At 38.2% G+C, this 21,311-nt stretch overlaps 2 protein-coding genes and 1 long non-coding RNA gene across 3 annotated transcripts; 2 read left to right on the top strand and 1 right to left on the bottom strand.

Moving 5' to 3' along the window:
- The first annotated feature begins 43 nt into the window (after nucleotides 1–43).
- abcb8 (ATP binding cassette subfamily B member 8) lies at nucleotides 44–8,452 on the top strand. The gene is made up of 16 exons (XM_042498351.2): nucleotides 44–248; nucleotides 1,507–1,837; nucleotides 1,959–2,114; nucleotides 2,725–2,819; nucleotides 3,284–3,389; nucleotides 3,485–3,646; nucleotides 4,228–4,313; nucleotides 4,408–4,505; nucleotides 4,594–4,699; nucleotides 4,814–4,847; nucleotides 4,982–5,118; nucleotides 5,231–5,325; nucleotides 5,405–5,538; nucleotides 5,998–6,145; nucleotides 6,228–6,478; nucleotides 6,703–8,452. Exons 1-16 carry the CDS (start codon nucleotides 166–168, stop codon nucleotides 6,784–6,786), a joined length of 2,106 nt encoding a protein of 701 aa, XP_042354285.2. The 5' UTR covers nucleotides 44–165; the 3' UTR covers nucleotides 6,787–8,452.
- Nucleotides 2,827–9,784, bottom strand: LOC148188109 (uncharacterized). The gene is made up of 3 exons (XR_015778180.1): nucleotides 9,615–9,784; nucleotides 7,241–7,484; nucleotides 2,827–3,126 (listed from the first exon to the last, which is right to left on the bottom strand). It is a non-coding gene; the product is annotated as an uncharacterized LOC148188109 (long non-coding RNA).
- Nucleotides 9,250–19,759, top strand: cdk5 (cyclin dependent kinase 5). The gene is made up of 12 exons (XM_088085625.1): nucleotides 9,250–9,446; nucleotides 9,791–9,879; nucleotides 9,972–10,039; nucleotides 10,172–10,232; nucleotides 10,316–10,372; nucleotides 10,564–10,659; nucleotides 10,822–10,896; nucleotides 13,246–13,342; nucleotides 14,382–14,453; nucleotides 14,635–14,693; nucleotides 15,645–15,725; nucleotides 16,408–19,759. Exons 1-12 carry the CDS (start codon nucleotides 9,410–9,412, stop codon nucleotides 16,492–16,494), a joined length of 879 nt encoding a protein of 292 aa, XP_087941751.1. The 5' UTR covers nucleotides 9,250–9,409; the 3' UTR covers nucleotides 16,495–19,759.
- Nucleotides 19,760–21,311: the final 1,552 nt, after the last annotated feature.

Below are 21,311 nucleotides of genomic sequence, written 5' to 3'. Positions count from 1 at the left end.
GATCACAAACTAATACTCACACTAAAAACGAGGTCACCTGTAGGCACAGAAATGCACTCTGGGTCAGTGTCAACATGGCAGCCCGCATGGTGTCCGTGGATTACTGCAGAGATTAACGATTATTTCAACCTAATGAGTTTGTTACCACTGAAATAAGCATCAACTATGTTTCGGTTACTCTGCTGCAGAGCAAGCATCACGGCTCCGGTACGATGCGGTAAAACAGCAAACACATGGAAACTTTCACGGTAGGGGGATGTGACCGGTAACTAGTGAACGGTAGCTAATGACAGCTGACCTGTAGCTGCTTTATAAGCCATATGTTAGTTAATCAACACTGAAAAGCTTAGCCTACTTTGATTTTCTGGAAAGTACATCGTGACAGAGCTGGTTTCCTCTACTGTTCAGATATAGACAGGTACAGTGTTCAGATATAGACAGGTACAGTGGGATGTTTGTGTTTGAGTTATCTATAACAGGAAATGAATCAACAAGAAGTTTCATGTTTTGTGTTTGCATGTAAGTTATGTGTATATTCAGCTGTTAAAAAATAAAATAATTACAACCAATTCTACTACCACTATCACTATTACTACTAATAATAATAGTAGTAATAATAATAATAATAATAATAATAATAAAAGTGAAAATGAAATTATGTTTCTTTAGGTCCAGAGAGTAAAACTGACAAGACATCAGTAAATTTGACTCAATTAATCGTTTTCATTGTTTTCAAGAAAAAAATCACAAACATCTGCCTGCTCCAGCTTCTCACATGTGAAGTAAAATAAGTAATACTACAGCGTAAAAAATACTCTGTTAAAGGTAAAAGTCCTGCAATCAAAGTCTTTCGTAAAAGTACAAACATCATAACTTATACATGTATGTGTATATATAAATCATCACAGCATATATATATTGTTTGGTGGCTTATCCTATAAGAATATATCGTCTCTTTTGTGCTAATTTAGATTATTGAAACAAAATATTAAAAAACCGGAGTAACTAGTAACTAAAGCTGTACAGTAAATGTAGAGAAGTAAAGAGTGCAATATTTATCTCTGGGTTGTAGTGGAGAAGAGGTAGCAAGTGGCATAACATGGTAATTCTCAAATAAAGTACTGGTATCTTACAATTGTACTTAAAAACAGTACTTGAGTAAATGTACTTAGCTACATTTCACCACTGTAAACACAATTAGAGGATATACTCGCAATACTGACATGCCCATGTATAGTGAAAGTTACTGGTCACTGTAATCATTCATCCTGTTAATGCTGCAGTTTCAGTGTAAGCTGGAGAAACAAATGATTAATGATTATAACTAATTGGAAAAAAATCATCAGATTAATAAATGATAATAATTGCTAATTGCAGCCCAGAGTCTGATTGATCTAATTTTCTTTTACCCTTAAAATATAAGCCTTTGTTTTTAGCTTTGTACTACTTTCATACTAGGTTGTTCAATGCCTTATCAAACTTTAATTATTTTTCTTGTCTTTTCAGGTGGTACACATCTCCACGATCTCCAGCATGCAGCTCCTCACAGCAGCCTGGAAATGCTGTCAGTCGTGTCTGGAGCCTCACTCAGAGAGCTGTCCGTCAGTCCTCCACCAGTACATCCAAACCCCCAGGAGTGGCCCTGAAGTTCATCCTGGGACCAGCGGTGCTCACTGTCTCTGCACGGCTGTTCTGCCATGTAGCTCACTGCGAGGCAGATGTGAATAACAACACTCCAGTGGAAGCTGTTACCAAAAACACCGTGCCTGAGTTCAAATGGCATATCCTGTGGGAATTTGTCAAACCTCAGCTGTTTGCTCTCATTGGCGCTGTTGTGGTAAGTTTGAATCTCTTCTCTTAGAAGTGATGTCAGTGATTCAGAACTTTAAAAAAATGATGCTTAACATAGTGACGTTTAATTTATGGTGATCAACTAAACGGAGTATTTTTCTTGTCAGCTTGCATTTGGTGCAGCTATCTTGAACATTCAAATCCCCTTGATGCTCGGGGATCTGGTGAATGTTGTGGCACATTACCTGAGAGAGCAGACGGGAAATTATTTCCAGGAGATAAGAGGTCCTGCACTAAAATTACTTGGACTGTATGGTATCCAAGTAAGTACACAAGAAATCTGTCAATTAAAAAAAAGTCAGTCAGCAGTTTCACAGTTTACTATGTCAGTAATTAAAGCACATTCATACTATGGTGCTAAATGATAAATTGATATGTACTTCTGATATAACTATGATTGCCTGGCCAGATATTTTATTTCCAAAAGGAGCCTTAATTCTGCCTTTGTAAAATATTTAATAATAGCATTGGGGATAATAACTGGACATTTATTTCTCTGTTAATTAAATGATAAGAAACCCAGGGGGTGAGTGCAATAAAAACAACACCTGGACAATATAATGCAATCCAATACAACAGCTCTGAGATAACTACAATTTTTATTAAGCTTATTATGCTCTAATTATTAAAACTACTCTGGAGAGGTGTTTCACTCCACGATACTATCACTATCGAGGCTGCAGTTTGCATGCTGATGTATTAGATTGTATGGTGAAGTAAACCATTTTCTTGCAATAATTCTACCCCTTTGGTTATGGCTTTCAGACCTCAGTGTTTAATAAAAGTTCCTTGTGCAAGAAAACGTATAAATGTCATACTTTTTTTCTTGAAAATCGTCTATCGCACTGGTCATTAATCACCTCCTATGTGCAGGGCCTGCTGACGAGCGGCTACATCATCCTGCTTTCAAGGGTCGGGGAGAGAGTGGCAGCGGACATGAGGAAGACGCTCTTTGCATCTTTACTGAGGTTCATATTCCTCAATGTTAGAGCAAAAGAAAGCAAGGACACAGTGAAGCAGAACTCACTAGACGGGATGCTGTTATGTTTATCTTAATAAATCTCGGTCAAGCTTATGTGTGGTCTACCTCTTTAAGGTCCAGTGTGTAGGATTTAAGGGAATTAACTGACGGAAATGTAATAAGTATGTTTTCTTTAGTGTATAACCATCTGAAAATAATAACTGTTGTATTTCTGATACCTTGCAATGAGTTGGTCTCAGTCCAGGAAACAAATTACTGGCTGCAGATACAGGGTTCCCACAGTCATGGAAAACCTGAAAAAGTAAAGAAATCTCACTATCACATATTATAGGCCTAGCAAAGTCATGGAATTGGTAAAAATGACCACTAGATGCCATTAACTTCTACACACTGCTCCTTTAACGCCAATAAACATTGGTAACATTGTCTGTTATTTTCTTTTTGTCAAAGGCAAGACGTGGCTTTCTTTGATGCCAATAAAACTGGGCAGCTTGTCAACCGTTTGACTGCCGACATTCAGGAGTTCAAGTCATCCTTTAAGTTGGTCATCTCTCAGGTATAAAGTACTACAAATCTTTTGTCACATAATAAGTAGTATGCTATATTGTTTTAGCCTTCTAATTCTTTTTTTTTCTTTTTGCACATCTGCAGGGTCTGCGGAGTATTACACAAACAGTTGGATGTTTTGTCTCTCTCTATGTCATCTCCCCCAAACTCACAGGTTTGACAGTAGTTGTCCTGCCCTGTCTGGTGGGAGCGGGGGCTCTAATGGGCTCGTTCCTCCGCAAACTATCTCGTTTGGCTCAAGAACAGGTGATTTTGAACGTAGTATTATCTTGTTGCTCACAGTCTTTGTTAAAACTGCATAAAGTCTTGTATATAGTTTCATAGAGTTTCATTGCCAAGTCACAAGAGGCTGCAATATCAGAGCAGCCATAGTTAAAAAAAACATACATTATGACCTTCATTATGAAAGTGGCAGACATAGTGTACCCTTTTCTCTCTGATACAGATCTGTTCCCACTTCTGCCCACAAATCTTAGGATGTCAAGTTTCTTTACAACTTTTGACTGCTACACTGATTCTCATTATTTTCCGGGATGACACACAAACAGAAAGATGTTTCTATGTCGGTGCTTGTATTTTGATATATGTCGCTGACACTTCAAAAAAGCAACAGTCAGAAGTGACACAAAGTTGTTTACTCCAGCTTGCTGAAGAAAATCAATATCAATTTTTACACTGCAACCAGAGTAACACAGTGTCTGCTCTTGCATGTACAATTTGAGACCCAATAAAGTTGATATTAACACAATAAAGTTGATATTATTTTGCAATTTACAGAATGTATTTTAATTAGCTGTGTGACTTAACTTTGTGTTTTTAATTTTAAGGTGGCAAAAGCAACAGGAGTGGCAGATGAAGCACTTGGCAATGTGCGTACAGTGAAAGCTTTTGCGATGGAGGAGCGGGAACTCCAGTAAGTGATAGGGCTTATGATACAAGTACAAATACCCTAAAAGTGATATTAATACCTATGTCAAAAGTAATATGTTTGTGTCTATTTCTTTCAGGTTATATGCATATGAAGTTGACAAATCATGTGACATGAATGAAAATCTCGGTTCTGGAATTGCAGTTTTCCAAGGACTGTCAAACATCGCCCTGAACTGTGAGTGTATTTTAACTATGTTAACTGAAAAACATGATGTTGAGCAGACTGGTATCTCATGTTTTTGTGTTGTGTGCTGTTAACACAGGCATTGTTCTGGGAACTATTTTTGCTGGAGGGACTTTGATTTCTAACAATGAAATGTCCCCTGGAGACCTCATGTCTTTCCTGGTTGCTTCTCAGACTGTTCAGAGGTAAAAGATACAACTTGCTCAACAATTACTGCTCCCTCTTACCCATTTACAACTAAATGTATGCGTTTAAAAGCTGGTGTCAGGCTTTAACACATGTATTATCTTTATGCTCAGGTCATTGGCGAGTATCTCGATCCTTTTTGGACAGGTGCGTACAAATTATGTACATCTACTGTGCATGCGTCATGTCAGAAAGTAGCATCACATTGTGTGTGCATATTTAAACGTTTTAAATATTATTTAGTGAGAACTCAAACTGTCTTTCTCTAACATTTGTAACAGATGGTAAGAGGATTAAGCTCTGGGGCCCGGGTGTTCGAATACCTCGCTTTGGTGCCTAGCATTCCTATGTCTGGAGGAGGACGCATCCCATACAACTCTCTGACAGGAAGAGTGGATTTTATGAACATTTCGTTCAGGTTGGGATCTCACCTTAATTCAAGTAGATTTCAAGACTATTCTAGACACTAACTGAACATAAAAATAAGAGGGTAACATCTATCGATGTCTTTATTTTTGGTTTATTTAAAGCTATCCAACGAGGCCTGGCCATCAGATCTTGACAAAGCTCAACCTAACGCTGCCTCCTAGTAAAACTGTTGCCATTGTGGGAGAATCTGGAGGAGGTAATTTATTAGTTAACAATTGTAAACATGTTAACAATGCAATGCTAAGTCTTTAAATTATTAATCCAAAACATTTTAGGAAAGTCCACCGTGGCGGCCTTGCTGGAGCGTTTTTACGACCCGACCAGTGGTGTAGTCATGCTGGACGGACTTGACATCCGAACACTAGATCTGTCCTGGCTCAGGGGACAAGTCATTGGATTTATTAATCAGGTAATGATGCTCACCAATTTTTAAATTTTTTTTTTTATTTACTTACTTAAGTATTTACTCATTTATTTATTTTTAGATTGACAAAATGAACATATACAAAACATCAACTCTAAGTTTAAGCATTTTTCTTGTTTTGCACAATGAATGAATGACACATACAATGAAGTGCATTGTATTTTATGTCTCCATCTGCTGGTAGGCCATAACTATAAGAGTATGCATAATATGACTTTAACTCCACTACAGAATAGACTTAATGATCACTCAAATTTCGGTGAGGGAAAAAAAATTGGATGTAACGCTATCCGCAATTGTTATGAGCTAAATGAGTAGTAAAATATCGGCATATCGGATATTGGCAAAAGAATTCAATATTGTGCATCCCTACGTACCACATCACTGTTTATTTGATCATAGCTGTCCATTCATTGCTGTATTTCCCACCCTGTGTCTTTGCAGGAGCCAGTTTTGTTCGGATCATCTATCATGGATAACATCCGCTTTGGGAAGCCTGAAGCCACAGATGCTGAGGTCATTAACGCAGCCAAGCAAGCCAACGCTCACGGCTTCATTACAGGTTTCCCAGACGGCTATAACACTGTGGTTGGTACGTGCTCTGGTGTAAGCATTTACAAATATTAACATTTCCATGCTATTTTAAATACTAAGCTCTAGGTTTCTACATCCAGGTGAGCGAGGTGTGACGTTATCAGGTGGCCAGAAACAGCGTATCGCTATCGCCCGCGCCTTGATCAAGAACCCCTGCATCCTGATCCTGGATGAAGCCACCAGCGCTCTAGATGCAGAATCAGAGCGAGTGGTGCAGGAGGCTCTGGACAGGGCCACGCGTGGTCGCACTGTGCTTATCATCGCCCATCGGCTGAGCACCATTCAAGCAGCTGACCTCATCTGCGTCATGAGCAATGGCCGCATTGTGGAGGTAAGGTCGCAGGCTATTCAGAGAAATGGAGTTTCTCTCATCTCCTATTAAAAGTCTCTGGTAATTTATTGGAAGTTCAAAGAGGCACTAAAAAGACTGCACTCAATTCAGTGCTCAGTAATATGTATATGTACTGTATATATTGGTCGTTTCCATCCTAATGTGCTGAGTGTGTAATATAAGTTTTAATTATATCTAACAGCTTCTGCCTCTTGTCTTTTAAGGCCGGGACTCACTTGGAACTGCTGAGCAAAGGAGGACTTTATTCTGATCTGATCCGCAGGCAAAGAGCCGAGGGGAAGAAATGAACATGCTAAAACTTGTTTACTGTAGATCCACACTGAGTAATGAAATTTCATTTGAAATGAAATTCACAGGAAAGGTTTGCCTCAATGGATAAATTATGTAAAAACATGTAATGTAAATCTTCTAGGTCTGTCTAGTTTAATGACAAACTCTTAAATTTATGTATGTAAATGAGTAAGCGGACCAACTGGATCAGCCTGTGATGATTAAAAACTACACCCCTGTACAGTATTTAAATTAAAGCTGAGGTATGCAGTTTTTGGAAAGCGTAAGAAAACGGCAGAGTTTGAAGATGTGCCCTCCTCCTGCAGCTCCCCTCTCCCTGTCCTTAGCCCCTCCCACCACACAAATATGGGCATAAGGATGCGCTTCATAATTAATTAATCAATTAATTATTTCATTTTAGAGTTCTCTATCTGTTTAAGACCAAAAATGAGACAAGAATGAGCCATCTACCTCACCCACTGTGTCGCTCCCCATCACTGTGGACTGCTTCGCTAGGGGGTGATGCAGCAGCTCCAGGGACGGAAATTTGGTCGGCAGCTGTAGCAACTCAAAGTCTCAGGGGTCACAGTGGGGCAGTGGCCAGTGACAGCACCAGGTCCATCCTGTGTAACAGCAGCAACAGAGTCTGGGCATCAGAAAAGTGTGGTCCCCTGGCCCCCCCGCTGGTTCCAGTTGCTGCAGCCAGCGAGATCATCTGTAGTGGCAGGAGGGAGGCAGAGGACACACTGTTATTCCAGGCTCTAGCTAGTTATTATTGGTGTGCGGGGTAAAGGTTTTTAACTTCTGCTATCACCAAAACAGCAAAACATCAATACCAAAACATATGCGTTAATCAACAACCTGAACCTGACCCAAACTTTATGCATTATAGTAGCACAATTGTCAGAACTGAGACAGGGACAGAGACAAAGACTGAGCGCAGTGGCGCTGACGATAAAGGTGCTTTTGTGTGTGTTTAAGAGAGAGAGAGAAACTGGTTGGGGAAGAAAAAATTGAATATTACATGCAATGTTTCTGTGAGTTATCAATAACTCAGTCTGAATGCTGTTTTGCCACTTATTGACCCACCCACACATTTTCTAGTAGGCTTACCTGAACCCACATGACTCTCAGGTTGTGGGTCAACCCATGCGTCACCACTGGCTACATAAACATGGAGCACATTTAGCCTTTGGCAAAGGCTAGACTATTTACATTTTCTCTCCATCTCTGAAACACTTTGCTGATACTGACACAAGCTGTATTTTGTTATTTTCTTTTTTCAAAGTCTGTCTTCCTTTTTTGGGGGTTGCTTTGCAATGTATGCAGTTGTTGCCGATGCTGAAATATCAACTTTTTCTGCAGGATGTTCTGCTATCATATCAAGGTTTCACCAAAACATTAAGGCATGCGCATGTTTTTGTAGAACAGCCAATAGGAACGTCCTCTCTCTGACATGACGTGATTGACCTAAGTCTTCAGTCACTGGCTAAATTTTCCAAAGCCTGAAAACTAAGCCAAGAGGAGCTGCAGAAGTCGTGAATTACATTTGAATCACATCACAGTAACATAGAACTGCCTACCCCAGCTCTAAATGTGAATTTCATGACACTACTTTCCATTATCCTGTATAGAATGATCAGTTATATTGTGATAGAAAAAATAAATGGTTTTAATGAGAAATTCCTTCTTTTTTTTCACTTGATCCTAATAAACAGAAATTCCATGTTTTGTCACAAATGCAGGATTAAAGAAACTGAACACTGAACCTAAATAATAAGCGGTATGTCATTTGAGGACAGTGTCATCTCTTGTAATCCTCAAAATCTTCAATTTCACTGCGGGATAAAGAAAGCTGAAATGTTATATCTTTCCACTATATTCTCCAATTGCTCCCTACTAGTCTTGATGTGGCATAATTTTCCATATTTTGTGTGTCTGTACAGTATGTGCACTGACATTAAGTCTTGCATGCTGGTAAATATTGGCCATCACTATCATTAACTGTAGTGTGGGCTCATTTGCCAAATGGAAAAAGTGAAACACTAAGATTTGTAACCTTTTAAAATATTGTTTGCATCATTAAACAGACAAATGAGGCTGTCTGTTATTGATAATTCATGTAAACTAACATACAGACTGACAGCTTCCTTGTAGAATCCATTTGCAGTTTTGAGATCAGATTACAAACGATCAATTCCAGTATGGGAAACACATATAAGGAATCACAGTCCTCAGTAAGTAGCCTCTACAAATCCCCAATAATTGTTATTTAAAGTGGGTCAATTTGAAGAGATCTTAAATGACATTTCACTCTCTGTACACAGCCGTCTTGCCCTCTGAAAAACCTAAATATGCCATAAATTTGGGCACAAATACAAAAACGACTCTGCTACGACAGATTAGAAAAATATTGCTGCATTCTGCAATGTTTTTGAGACTATGGCCCACTTTTTTAGACTGATGCAATGCACCTTTTGGCCTCTAGATGACCAACAAGACGAGCTTGACTGCAGACCGACTAGAACTGCAGATAGCTTTAAGCTAACGCTAGCTATCGCAACATCACCAACCCCAATTTGGGGCTTTAATTAGTCATTGGTTTGCTAGCTTGTTCAAGGCTGGCTTCACTGGCCAAACATGCAGAAATATGAAAAGCTTGAAAAAATCGGAGAGGGTAAGTTTCATACGCTTTTTTATAAAGTTAATATTAGCTAGCCTGTTTTGCTAACCTAGCATTCATGTAGCTGACGAGCTAACGTTTGCGAAACTGTGAGCTTTGTGTCTACGTTAGTTAATTTCCTGGTTGAACATAAACAAAGCTGTGTGTGCGGGTTTTACTTACACTATTGTGTACTGGTTACAGGATCTGTTTGAAGATTTCCGTCTGTCATATTTCACGATATTAACGCCGGCTAACTAACTCGCAACCGTTAGCTAGCAAGATAGTTACCGTTGACCGTTGCTAAGCAATTCATCAACACGATAACTGATTTAACTTACAGTTATTATGCTTCGTAGGAACGTACGGGACAGTGTTCAAGGCTAAAAACAGAGAAACCCACGAAATTGTGGCTTTGAAAAGAGTCAGGCTGGACGATGATGACGAGGTATGTTTTCAAAACAACAATTTTCATTTCATTATTTGCTGGGTAGCTGTTAGCATGCTAGTACTAATCACACCGGGTGTCATTTCTTTCAGGGGGTGCCAAGTTCTGCTTTGAGAGAAATCTGCCTTCTGAAGGAACTAAAGCATAAAAACATAGTCAGGTCAGTCTGTTAAATGATGTGGTAGTGACAGGTAGTGTTTCACTGTTTGTCATATGAGTTAAAATGCTACGCAGTTTGCACTTCACCCTGATATCAACAACCATCAACTTAAAGCTGTTCTGTCTTCTGCAGACTACATGATGTTTTGCACAGTGACAAGAAGTTAACCTTGGTCTTTGAATATTGTGATCAGGTAAGATAGAGTTGTCCCAAACATACATATGTTTTAATGTGTACTTTCCTCTAAGGCTTATGTGTGTCTTTTATTACATGCAGGATTTGAAGAAGTATTTTGACAGCTGCAATGGGGATCTAGATCCTGAAACTGTGAAGGTAAAACATAATCATCTAGAATAGTGCTCTAAGAGAGTTTAACCAATGGCAATATGCCTGCTTAAATGCATACTGTATAGACTACTTGGTTTGTCAGATTGTCTTCATTATATCAGTTACATGTTGTGAAAATTTAAATTAACTGCTCAAAGAAGTTTTGTCTCTTAACTAGTTTTCCCCCTCTGCTGCAGTCATTCATGTACCAGCTGTTGAAAGGCCTCGCTTTCTGTCACAGTCGTAACGTTCTTCATAGAGATCTGAAGCCGCAGAATCTCCTCATAAACAGAGTAAGTGGTTTGGTGCATTTGGATTTTGACTTGAAGGCTGAAGAAACTATGCAAACTTGCAATCAGTAATGGTATGTTTGAAATGTAAAGCTAGGCTCTGGCTGTAGTTAATTAGTCTGCATTAATATTTGTAGATTTGATAACTTGTGTCTCTGTGTGTAGAATGGGGAGTTGAAGCTGGCTGACTTTGGGCTGGCTCGAGCCTTTGGCATTCCTGTGAGGTGTTACTCAGCAGAGGTAGGTTTCACTTCATTAACATGTCAGGTGCTAAAACCTGACTTCTTCCATCTGAAAATGTGTAACCTGCATGAAATAAAGTCTGAGGAAGACCGTTTTGGCTCGAAACATCACTTATTTCGCAGAATAAAATCCTTTTAAGGGGAGCTTCCTGGTGTGCGGATCTCTGTCTTTTCACATTAACCTGCATGAAATGACATAGATTTAGATCTAAGAGAAATTAAGTCAGAGACTGATTTCTTAACATTTTGCCATTAACAAATTTTAAACTGGGTGCTAATTTACAATATGAAGAGATTTGTACTATTTCATCTAGACTTTAAAATAAGTTGTATTGCATAGTGTAGCGAAAGTAAATGGTTTTAGCAAAACATGACCTCACACGTCTCACTGCAAAAAGTAATGTCAAAATATGTCCCATGTAACAAGCAAACTGCAGCATCAAATCTGTGGCCTCTTTTAAAAAGTCTACTATATATTTGAGGCTATTAAAATGCACTTATTTCTGTTAACAGTCTAAAGTTATGCCGTTATTTAATGATGGTAGAGACTGGGACACAGCAGCATTTGGTCTAAGAGGTGTTTTGATTTTTTTTGTTGCTGCTGCTGTCAGAGAAATGACAGGCAAGTCTCAGAAAGGTTTAGTGGATTTGGTTGGCTGACCTTAGGGCCTGGCACACCAATCTCATGAGGGGGCACTTGACCCAGGGTGACCACTACTGATCTGAAAATGTAATAAACAGAAAATCTAGAGGGGAACAGAGTTTGAAGCAGTGAGAATTTGAAGTAGGGTCATTTTAAAAGGTCATTTCATTTCAGAGGATATATTGCCCCGAGACTTTTCGCACTGGTTCAGCAAGAAGAAATGAATGAGCCTACAGTTATTTCACATTACCTGGATATACTGTAATATGCAGTACATGCAGAATGAATTAAATACAGTGACTGAAGTTCTTATGATGACATTATGGGGATTTTGTTTAATCTATCGTCATTACTGCCCACCAAGTCAGAAGTGTCAGAGTGTTCTGGGAAACTTGTTGCTATCTAGCAAACCGGCCTGCGTTTCTAACAGCTTTTTGCAGAATAATTGTTATTAAAGAGGTATTTTACTGCCAGAAAGGTTGTGTTTTTATGAAACTAAAATGACAGTGCAGTAGGCAGACACACATATCAGGCAAATAGCAAGTTTTTGTTCTGTTATTGAAGATAAAAGCTTTTAGGCACAAAACAAACATGGACTAATTATTAATGATTAGAAGTCTATTACATGTAAGACTCCTTTAGATGTGACACACCCGCTAATATCATCACAGATCACACTTCAGGTTAAGGAAATCCTATTTTTTTTGGTTTCAGCTGGAAACTAAACCAATTTCATTTTTGGTCAAAATGCTCAGCACAGTTCAGAAGTAGGTGGGAGAACCAGAATATAACGTTTTCCATGTTGTTGGAAAATCAGTATAAGGTGACACAGCTTTCCTAAAAAGAACCCTGCATTTTTATGCCGTTTAATGTAAAGGTAATATAAAGAGCTCCCCACCCTTATTGTGAAATTCTCATCTATAAAGTAATTCACCCAGTTGAATCAAAAACCTCCCACAACCCCACAGGTGGGTGGAGGCTTTGAAACAGTGCTTTAGGGTGTGTTGCACAAAGGATGATTATATATATTTTAAAAAAGACATCAGAAAAAAGTAATTTTTGTATGCTTTTTTTTAACATTGTAAATTTAACAAAATTAACACTACAAAATGGACATGATTCAATATTTTTAAATTAGTCTGCAGCTTAAAGCATGGTTATGTTATTCCAGTTGGAGGATCCGCAAATTTGACTTAATTTTCTCCATAAAAATGACTCGTGAAAAGTTAGCAGTGGTTCTGTGGCAGGTGGTCACATCATTAGCATCTGTACCAGAATGTACTTTTAAAGTTTGAAACACAAGCACTTTTTTCAACCCACACAATCTCTCTGGGAAATGAAACTTTTCTACAATTTTGTTCTTTTTACTTTTGTTCTGTCAGTGCACTTCACCGAACACATTTCCATGTAACCTGAAAAAATGTCTCTAAAACACTCGACACCTGACAGAGCACCAGTTTGTTAAATTTGTCGAGAAGGTGTAATGGAAACCGGATGGCTGATGTAAGTTCAACATTTAGCATTAGTGAAAGTCTCTCTTTGTCAAATCAGTGTTGGTACAAAATAACGCCCGACCCGAGAGAACGGTCATTACGCTGAATGCCTGAATGATTATGCTAACACCAGTTTGGCTGTGATAATTGGTGTGATTGGGTCTAATTCTTCTACACTAATTCTACCCTTTACTCTGTGATTTATACGTAGGTGGTGACATTGTGGTACCGGCCTCCTGATGTGCTATTCGGTGCTAAACTTTATTCTACCTCAATTGACATGTGGTCTGCTGGATGCATATTTGCAGGTTCGTATATGACTACTGACGTAAATAAAAATGAGTCACTCTGTTTCTTTTCTTTTTTACTTTGTTTTGTTACCTAGTGTGACTGTGATCCTGTTACAACTAATAACAAGTCATAATTCATAGGGTATAAAGATGCTATAAAGATATACTATCCAGAATTTCTTTAAAAAAATAATACATAGACTCATACAGAAGTAATCCCTCTCACTCATCATTTGTGACGCACTAGATGTGTGTTTTCCTGCGGAGACTCTACCCTTTGCCTGTATATTCTCATTTTCCTCTTATTTTACTATGTTTGGGATGTTCCTGGGAATAGTGGGCAGGTGAGATCAGGACTTAAGAAAAGGGAAGTGACCATGTGCAGGTCCAGTCATCAAACTGGCAGTTCTTAAGTGACAGGAGTTGGATTGGACTGAGCTGAGAGTGAAAAAGAGAGAAGATGAGGGAACGGTCAACTATTGGAATAAAAGAAGAAAGAGACGAAGTAACTAATAATAAATATTTCAACAATAAAGATTTTTTTTCTAAAATATGTACATTTATTTAAGACTAGAAATACGGGCTTATAATCGGGATCAACCCCAAAACTGCTGCCAGGGTTTTGGCTTTGGTCGGCTTGGACAGAAACAATGCAGCTTCATGAGTTTTCAAACCTGATTTTTTGGGGGGCTCTGATCAAAAAGAAAGTTAATCTGGGTTTGGCTTTTACTTTCCTTTTTTCTAACAATACTGTTGACAAACACTAACTGACAACTGCTGCGTAGTATTATTTACAGTCACTCCAATAGTCAAGATTGCTAACACGGTTAAGTATCGTGCAAGTCATCGGTATTTTAGTGCCTAATGTTGTTTTTACTAAAAATGTGCAATCTGGAAATAAGTTATTTTAACTTTGTTGTTGTCCTGTCATGCTACCACTCTAGAAATAATTTAGTGTGTTGTACAACATGTAGGTTCCTAATTGACAGAATACAACTAAACTTAATTAAACATAACACATTAATTTTGTTTTATTTTGATTCCACGTCCCACTCAGAGCTGGCCAATGCTGGAAGGCCTTTATTCCCCGGGAACGATGTGGACGACCAGTTGAAAAGAATCTTCAGATATCCTTTTTTGAAAACATTTCTAGGCATCGACAGCTTGTGTTATCACACAGTTTGGTATTCGGGGCTCACACTTTGGTTTTTGATCTACTGAGTGATGAATGATTTACAAACTGTAAGTCCTAACAGAGAAGAGAGACACCTCTCTGCTGCGTAAAGTTTTTCTTTAACCACTTGGTACATTGTTGGGTACACCAACTGAAGAACAGTGGCAGACAATGACGAAGCTCCCTGATTACAAGGTAACTTATTATAACGTCAGTTATGTTTCTCAGAGCCACAGTGGAAGCGATATTGAGAATGTGAAGGGACGTCACAGAGTCCTGCGTACTTCTGATTTCAAGACAGACTATCAGTCCGGAAGAGCAACGTGCAATACGACACCCGCAAACTGCCCCGACCCCGGACACAAGATCAATGACCCGACCCAAAACCACCATTCTGAATTTCGCTGTTAAAATAATTTGGCTTTGCAGCATATTTAAAGTGCCATTTTAGGAAATTGCATACACTAAAACGAAGATGTTTTACAACATAGGCAACTCAGTAAATACAATATGAATTAATATTTTGTGGTTATTCACAAAATATTGAGCAACACATCTCTGTAGTTAATGTGCCTGTTGGTAACTCACCTAATTTCGAGCAGTCAAGTTTCGGCCGTCAAGACAGCAGTCTGAGGATTACAGAGTTAAAACATGAAATAAATTATGATGATCCTCATTTTGTTTGAACATATTTATCATCCAACAACCACAGTCCCATCCGGATTTTCTTTTTTTCACCCAGAACCAAACCAGTTAATAAAAATATGACAAAATACCTCCAGCAAATCAGCTTTTTTTCCCCTGGTCAGCTGCTGGGTACCCAACCCGTTGCAGGACTTGTAAGGTGCACACTCAAGTGTGAGCACCAAAAACTAAATAGATTACAATGTTTGTTAAGCGGAGATAGTGCATCGATGTCTGTAATCCAGCTGAGCTGCCGAGTTATATGTATCAGTGTTGTTTATCGTGATTAGTTTGTCCAAATTCTGCTGCTTGACCTCTGTAGCAGTCACAGCTAACATACTGCAATCCTCACACGACTGTGCCCCCCCCCCAAATAAAGAAATAACCCAGCGTGACGCCAACTTCACATTCTCTAAACTCCACCTGTCACCAAATTCTTCTTCACTCTCTTTCTACCTGCAGCCATATCCCATGTATCCAGCCACCACCTCACTGGTGAATGTGGTCCCCAAACTAAGTAGCACAGGACGGGATCTACTCCAGGTACCTTCAAACTGTCTGCCATTTACTTCTTATAGGAATACTATAGGAATACAAAATGAACATCTGTATATCAATTGGTCGTGCCGTATTAACTTGAGTTATTGAATAACACCTCTTTATTCTGGTATGACTCCACAGAAAACTTAACAACAGCCAAACACAGTGCAGTATAATCCAAGTCTCATTCATCCAGTCTTATGCTTGGTACTTCCCAAACATGCATTTTCGCTTAAAAAAAAAAAAAAACGAGTCTGGCTTTGAAGAGCATAGATAAGTTTTACTTTCAGTTCAGTTTTAAATAGAAAGGTTTCAGCGAAAATGCATGTGTTTGGGAAGTACTGAGCATACGACTGGTTATGTGAGACTTGGATTATACTGCAGGAGCTGTGTGAGAGTTTGTTATCCTTCATAAATTCAAGGTAACACTGCATGACTAATTGATATACAAGTGATCATTTTGTGGATGAATTATTCATTTAAGAATAAATTAGTCTCCACTCATGTATTCCAACATCAAATTTTTAAATTTTTCTGTCTTTCATAACCGTTTGTGTCAATAGTTCAGTTACTTCTGCTAAAATTTCCTGTTATGATTACCCAGTTATTATGGATATACAGATTTGCATAAACAAATTTGATATTGCTGTTCACTTATTCAAATGTTTCCTTTGATCTCACCCAGAACCTGTTAAAATGTAATCCTGTCCAGAGGATCTCGGCAGAAGAGGCCTTGCAGCACCCTTACTTTGCTGATTTCTGCCCACCCTAAAAGCTAAATGGCCTCTCGCTGAACCTCAGCCGCCAGAATCAATCATCCCTCACTCTGTTGGGTCATTAGCAGCGGTCCCAACAAGGCAAATCCCTCACCGGTTTTCAAACACTCCCCTGCATTTCATTCTGTTGTGCCTCTGTGTGGAACAAAGTCCTGGTGGCTCTGCAAGGTTTTAGGTTCTTTTAAGTTTGCAAGCCTGTTTTACATACACGCCTCCCAGTTAATTAGCACTAGTGTGGGAGGGTGCACTATGTGTTGCTTTGAATACGTTTTTATACCTGTGGAAATATTTGAGAACAAGATGCCCGTCTGCTCCAAAAGACTGAAATTAACATGCTGTTTTTATATTCCTTAGAAAGACGGCCCTTTGAATCTGTGGTGATCTCAATTTGTAAATGCATTTTGTTTACCTCAAATTCAAAGTGCTGGCACATTCTGCATCCGTTACCCAGACGGCCTGACTAACATCGTGGTTTCTGGTCCTGCTGTGACGTGTTTTGCCAATTTGCTTTCGTTAATAGAAGTCTTAACATTGGGGGAGACTGGAGTTTTGATGCCAATACCAATACTGACATTTGAGAGTTTTGGAAACTGTAATATACTGATGTATCGACCATGACAAAAAAACGTAAACTTTATTTGGGTGCAGATCACTTAAATTTGGGTATTAAAGAATTGTGATAAAGATGTTGGTGATGTAAAACTTATCTTTGGATTTTCTGTACTGCAGTGTATCCTTTATTAGGCAGGATCCACGCTGGTGCATCTGTTGTAAGTTAATACTCACTGATATATTGGCTCTAGTAGACAACAGATTCCTGGGGCAGCTACTGCTACAATGTTATGTTTTTTTAAACTAAACTAAATCACTTGATTTGTCAGTTTTGGAATAACAGGAAAACAATTCATTTAAAATGTTAAAGGATTTTTTTTCTAACATAAATTTTACAAGTCTGTAATTTCCAGTTTCCTTAGAAATTTTCCTGGATATAACTAATGTATGTAATTTAGTGCTAATTTCTTTTTTTTTGACAGAATTACTCCAATTAAAGGTCCAGTGTGTACGATTTTGGGGTATATATTGGCAGTAATATAATATAATAAACATAATATAATTTACCTGAAAATAAAAAGTGTGTTTTTGTACATAGTCTCTATAGATATCGCCATGTTGCCTGCCATTTTCTCGACAGTAGCTCAAAACAGACGAACCAAACGCTGGCTCTAGTTAGGGCCACGCGGGCTTTGGCTTCAGCCGCAGTATTCAGCAGCTTCTGTGTGGAGCCAAACTATGTTGAAAAAACTCTTATTTTTAATGTTAAACTGCTTTATTCAGTGTTTTACTGGTTTAAATCACCAGATCTCTTTGTTACGGAGAGGAGGAGACCTCTTTGGATAATTCGGCTCCTGGTAAAAACCTCCTGAACAATGAACACTGAAGGCACTGTAACCGGGAGACGTTTCATGTGGTAGCAATCTGCGATCATCACCACTAGATGCCACTAAATTCCACCTAAATCTCACACACTGCTCCTTTAAATCTGTGTAAACAGTTAATGTATAACTCAGTATTAGAAACTGTAGCTCAGCACTGGGTAAAAGACTCTGGAGGTTACACCAGCTATTAATTAGAACAGAGTAATAGGAAGTGTATCAACTGAACACTGTCCTCATTTTCTCTTTAATTATTACCAAATTACATACTTCTTTCCTGGAGATAATTAGGCAATTACAGACCTGTAAAATACACTGTACAATTATTTTTTCAGACCAAAACAGATAGCAAACTTGTAGTTCTGATTTTTCACATCCCAACAGTACAACTCTTTGTCCCACTAACTATTACGAGATTGTATAATATAGCATGGAAGCTAATTTATAATTTTCTTTATTTTCTCAGGCTTTATTATCTCCCCTTTTATATTTGTCTTTTGTGCACTTTGTAAGTTTTATTTTAATTTGTTTAGTTATCAATATTAAAAACGTTGAACACTGACAGCCAGGATTATATACGGTTATCAATAAATGGGCCAATACACGCGCACACACACACATAAATATATACTGTATATGTTAATAACTTGTGGACCATTAGTGACACTTTTTTTTTTTTTTTACATCTTCATTATAATTATACTAATGTCTTTTAGCTTTTCTGAAATGCTTTTGCAACAGTTAAATTAGAGAATAATCCAGGTAATCCACTGATAATCTGTATTTTCATATGATTGTTTTGCACCATTAGCTGTTTCCATTCTGGTTACTTATTATATTAACATGGTTAACAGCTCGCAGTGTTATTTTACTCCAGATTGTTAATGAAACTACTTATCCCATAAAAGCCTACATGATGAGTTGTGTTTGAAGTAGCTGTGTTAATGAGGGAAATGAGTTATTTTGCCGATGTTAAGACAAGATAATGGATGCATGTATTTATTAATGCTGGAATGTCTGCTCATTTGTTTTGCATTCGTTTAAAATGTAGCACAGCTTCGTTTGGTACAGACGCTCACTTCTTGAATGATTTACTGTTACTCAGATCTAAAGCATTTAGCCAGATTTTTCTAGGACTTAAAATGTTTGAAGGTTATTTGTGTGGATTCAGTTATAATGAAAAAAAAAACAACAGCACTTGCTCTCAGTATTTCATTATCTCGTGATGATATGACGTTTCAGACCAACTGCTGTAGAATAACTTTATACAGCTTCAGTTTGAATTTTAAATGAAGAGTAGATTGTTGCACTTTGCTAGTATCTTTGCTTTTGCTGGTCGAACTTGGGACTTATCAGTGATTCTTGTGTATATTTCAACCAATAAGATAAGAGTATTCAGTAAAGTGGACATAAAGACGTGTTTGCTTTTGAGATTAAACGTTCATTCTTGACTTTAAAAACAGTCATTGACAAAATCTCAACACAATATCCCTTTATGTAAGAGCTGTTGTGGAGCTTTAAATCATATTTATGACAACTGAGAAAACTCAAGTCTGCTTAGAAAGATCATGTAATTTCATTTAGAGCTCCAGAACAGCCAACAAATCGACCTTGTGGTGAGATGTCTTTTTTCTCTTTGATAGCTATTCAACAGCTTCCTCATTTATAAGTGACTTTGACTATTTCAACATTTTGGGAGCAAAAAGTAAATACAACCCTGATTCCAGAAAAGTTGGGACGCTGTGTGAAACATTAATAAAAACTGAATGCAATTATCTGCGAATGCTTTTGATCCGTATTCAGTTAATAAAACAAAGATAACAAATGGCTTATAATATTCCTAACTATGTTTTTTATAAGTTTATGATCACCTGAAACTGAGAATTGTTGTGTTTCCGTTACCTTAGAATGAGTCGTTTATATCTACATACGGAGCGGGTCCTCTCCCACGGAGTTCACCATGTTCTACAATAGCCCAGAGTGGACAAACCAAACACTGGCTCTAGACAAGGAGGTGAAAAGAGAAGAAGTCACAGCGTCATATTAGGGTCCAACACATGTGCAGTGAAATCTGGTCTACAGTGGCCAAATGGCTCAATAGCTGGCACACTTTTACAGAACATGGGGATGATTAATTAGTTTCACTGAGGCGTCCACAGTCTGCATTTTGTCAAAATATAATTTATGAAAAAGAAGGACGTGGGTGAAGATTACAATTCTGCAATTAAGAAAAATCCATTATTAAAGGCCACAAACAAGTGCTCTTTATGGCCAAAGTTTCAAAACTTTTCCATGTCTTTTCAAGCACCTGTAATAAAAAAAATTGTGCTAAACTTTCCTAGTTTTTTTTAAACACATCATATTTAAACTTTATTCAAATGTAATTTGAGCTAGCGGGCATACACACAAGAGAGAAGGAAAATGAGGAAATGAACGTGACTGTAAACAAAACGTTGCATCAACGTAATATTTTAGCTTTGTTACGACAGCTATAGAAATGCTGTTATGTTACATTACATGGACAGGAGATAACTAACAATTTCTTTTTGCTTTTTCTTTTTTTTTTTTTTTTTTTTTTTTTGCTTTTTCGCCTTTATTGGACAGGACAGAATTTAAGTGGAAAGGAGGAGCGAGAGAGAGACAGGATAACATGCAGCACAGGGCCACGGGCTGAAAGTCAACCTAAGGCCGCTGTGGGACACTGCCTGCGTACATGGGGCGCCCACACTATCCACTGAGCAACCGAGCACCTCAAACTTTAACAATTTCACACAACAAAATTCAATGACTATTTCAAAACTTATTTTTACTAATTCCATAACTTTTCTAAGCCTGGAAAATACGTTTGTGAAATTTAATGACTTTTCCAGGACTTTCATGACCGTGGGAACCCTGTTTATACGCAAACGTCCTATTGTGGCACCATCAGTTTGAGTGTACCCAAAAGTTTCGTCAGGCCAAGCGCACCTTTGACCCCTCAGGCTGCACGGCATTAAAACCCAACATCACTGCGTGAAGGATGTTACTACATGGGCTCGCCAACACTTTGGAAAACTATTATCAGTAAACACAGTTTGTCAGCGCATCTACAGATGCAATTTAAGACTCTACCATGCAAAGTGAAAGCCATTTATCAACAACATCCAGAAACACCGCTGACATCTCTGGACCCAAGCTCATCTATTAAATTGTGAATATAAAATATGCCCAATGGAAACACGTCAATTTTTTAAAAAACTCCATTTATCACAAGAAAGTTTTTACACTCACATGAGGTGGCATTTCAGGTGATCTAAAAAGTCATTTTTCACAAAACTGCAATGGTGACATGATGCTATGGCTATGCGCTTGTCAGTGGGAACTAGTTCCCTCCGGCATGA

Source organism: Plectropomus leopardus, chromosome 12 (assembly GCF_026936395.1).
Source record: "Plectropomus leopardus strain MGB_pleo_1.0 chromosome 12, ASM2693639v1, whole genome shotgun sequence".
Classification (NCBI taxonomy): Eukaryota; Metazoa; Chordata; class Actinopteri; order Perciformes; family Serranidae; genus Plectropomus; species Plectropomus leopardus.
Note: the sequence above shows the minus strand (reverse complement) of the source record. Positions and strands in the feature narration are given on the sequence as shown.

Excerpts from the sequence above, each read along its gene's own strand:
- cdk5 (XM_088085625.1), top strand. The coding sequence starts at position 9,410 with ATGCAGAAATATGAAAAGCTTGAAAAAATCGGAGAGG. Across the intron at positions 13,343-14,381 it reads TGCTGGATGCATATTTGCAG|AGCTGGCCAATGCTGGAAGG; the intron begins GTTCGTATATGA and ends CGTCCCACTCAG. Across the intron at positions 14,454-14,634 it reads GTTGAAAAGAATCTTCAGAT|TGTTGGGTACACCAACTGAA; the intron begins ATCCTTTTTTGA and ends CACTTGGTACAT.
- abcb8 (XM_042498351.2), top strand. The coding sequence starts at position 166 with ATGTTTCGGTTACTCTGCTGCAGAGCAAGCATCACGGCTCCGGTACGA. Across the intron at positions 2,820-3,283 it reads CTCTTTGCATCTTTACTGAG|GCAAGACGTGGCTTTCTTTG; the intron begins GTTCATATTCCT and ends TTTTTGTCAAAG. Across the intron at positions 3,647-4,227 it reads CTCGTTTGGCTCAAGAACAG|GTGGCAAAAGCAACAGGAGT; the intron begins GTGATTTTGAAC and ends TTTAATTTTAAG.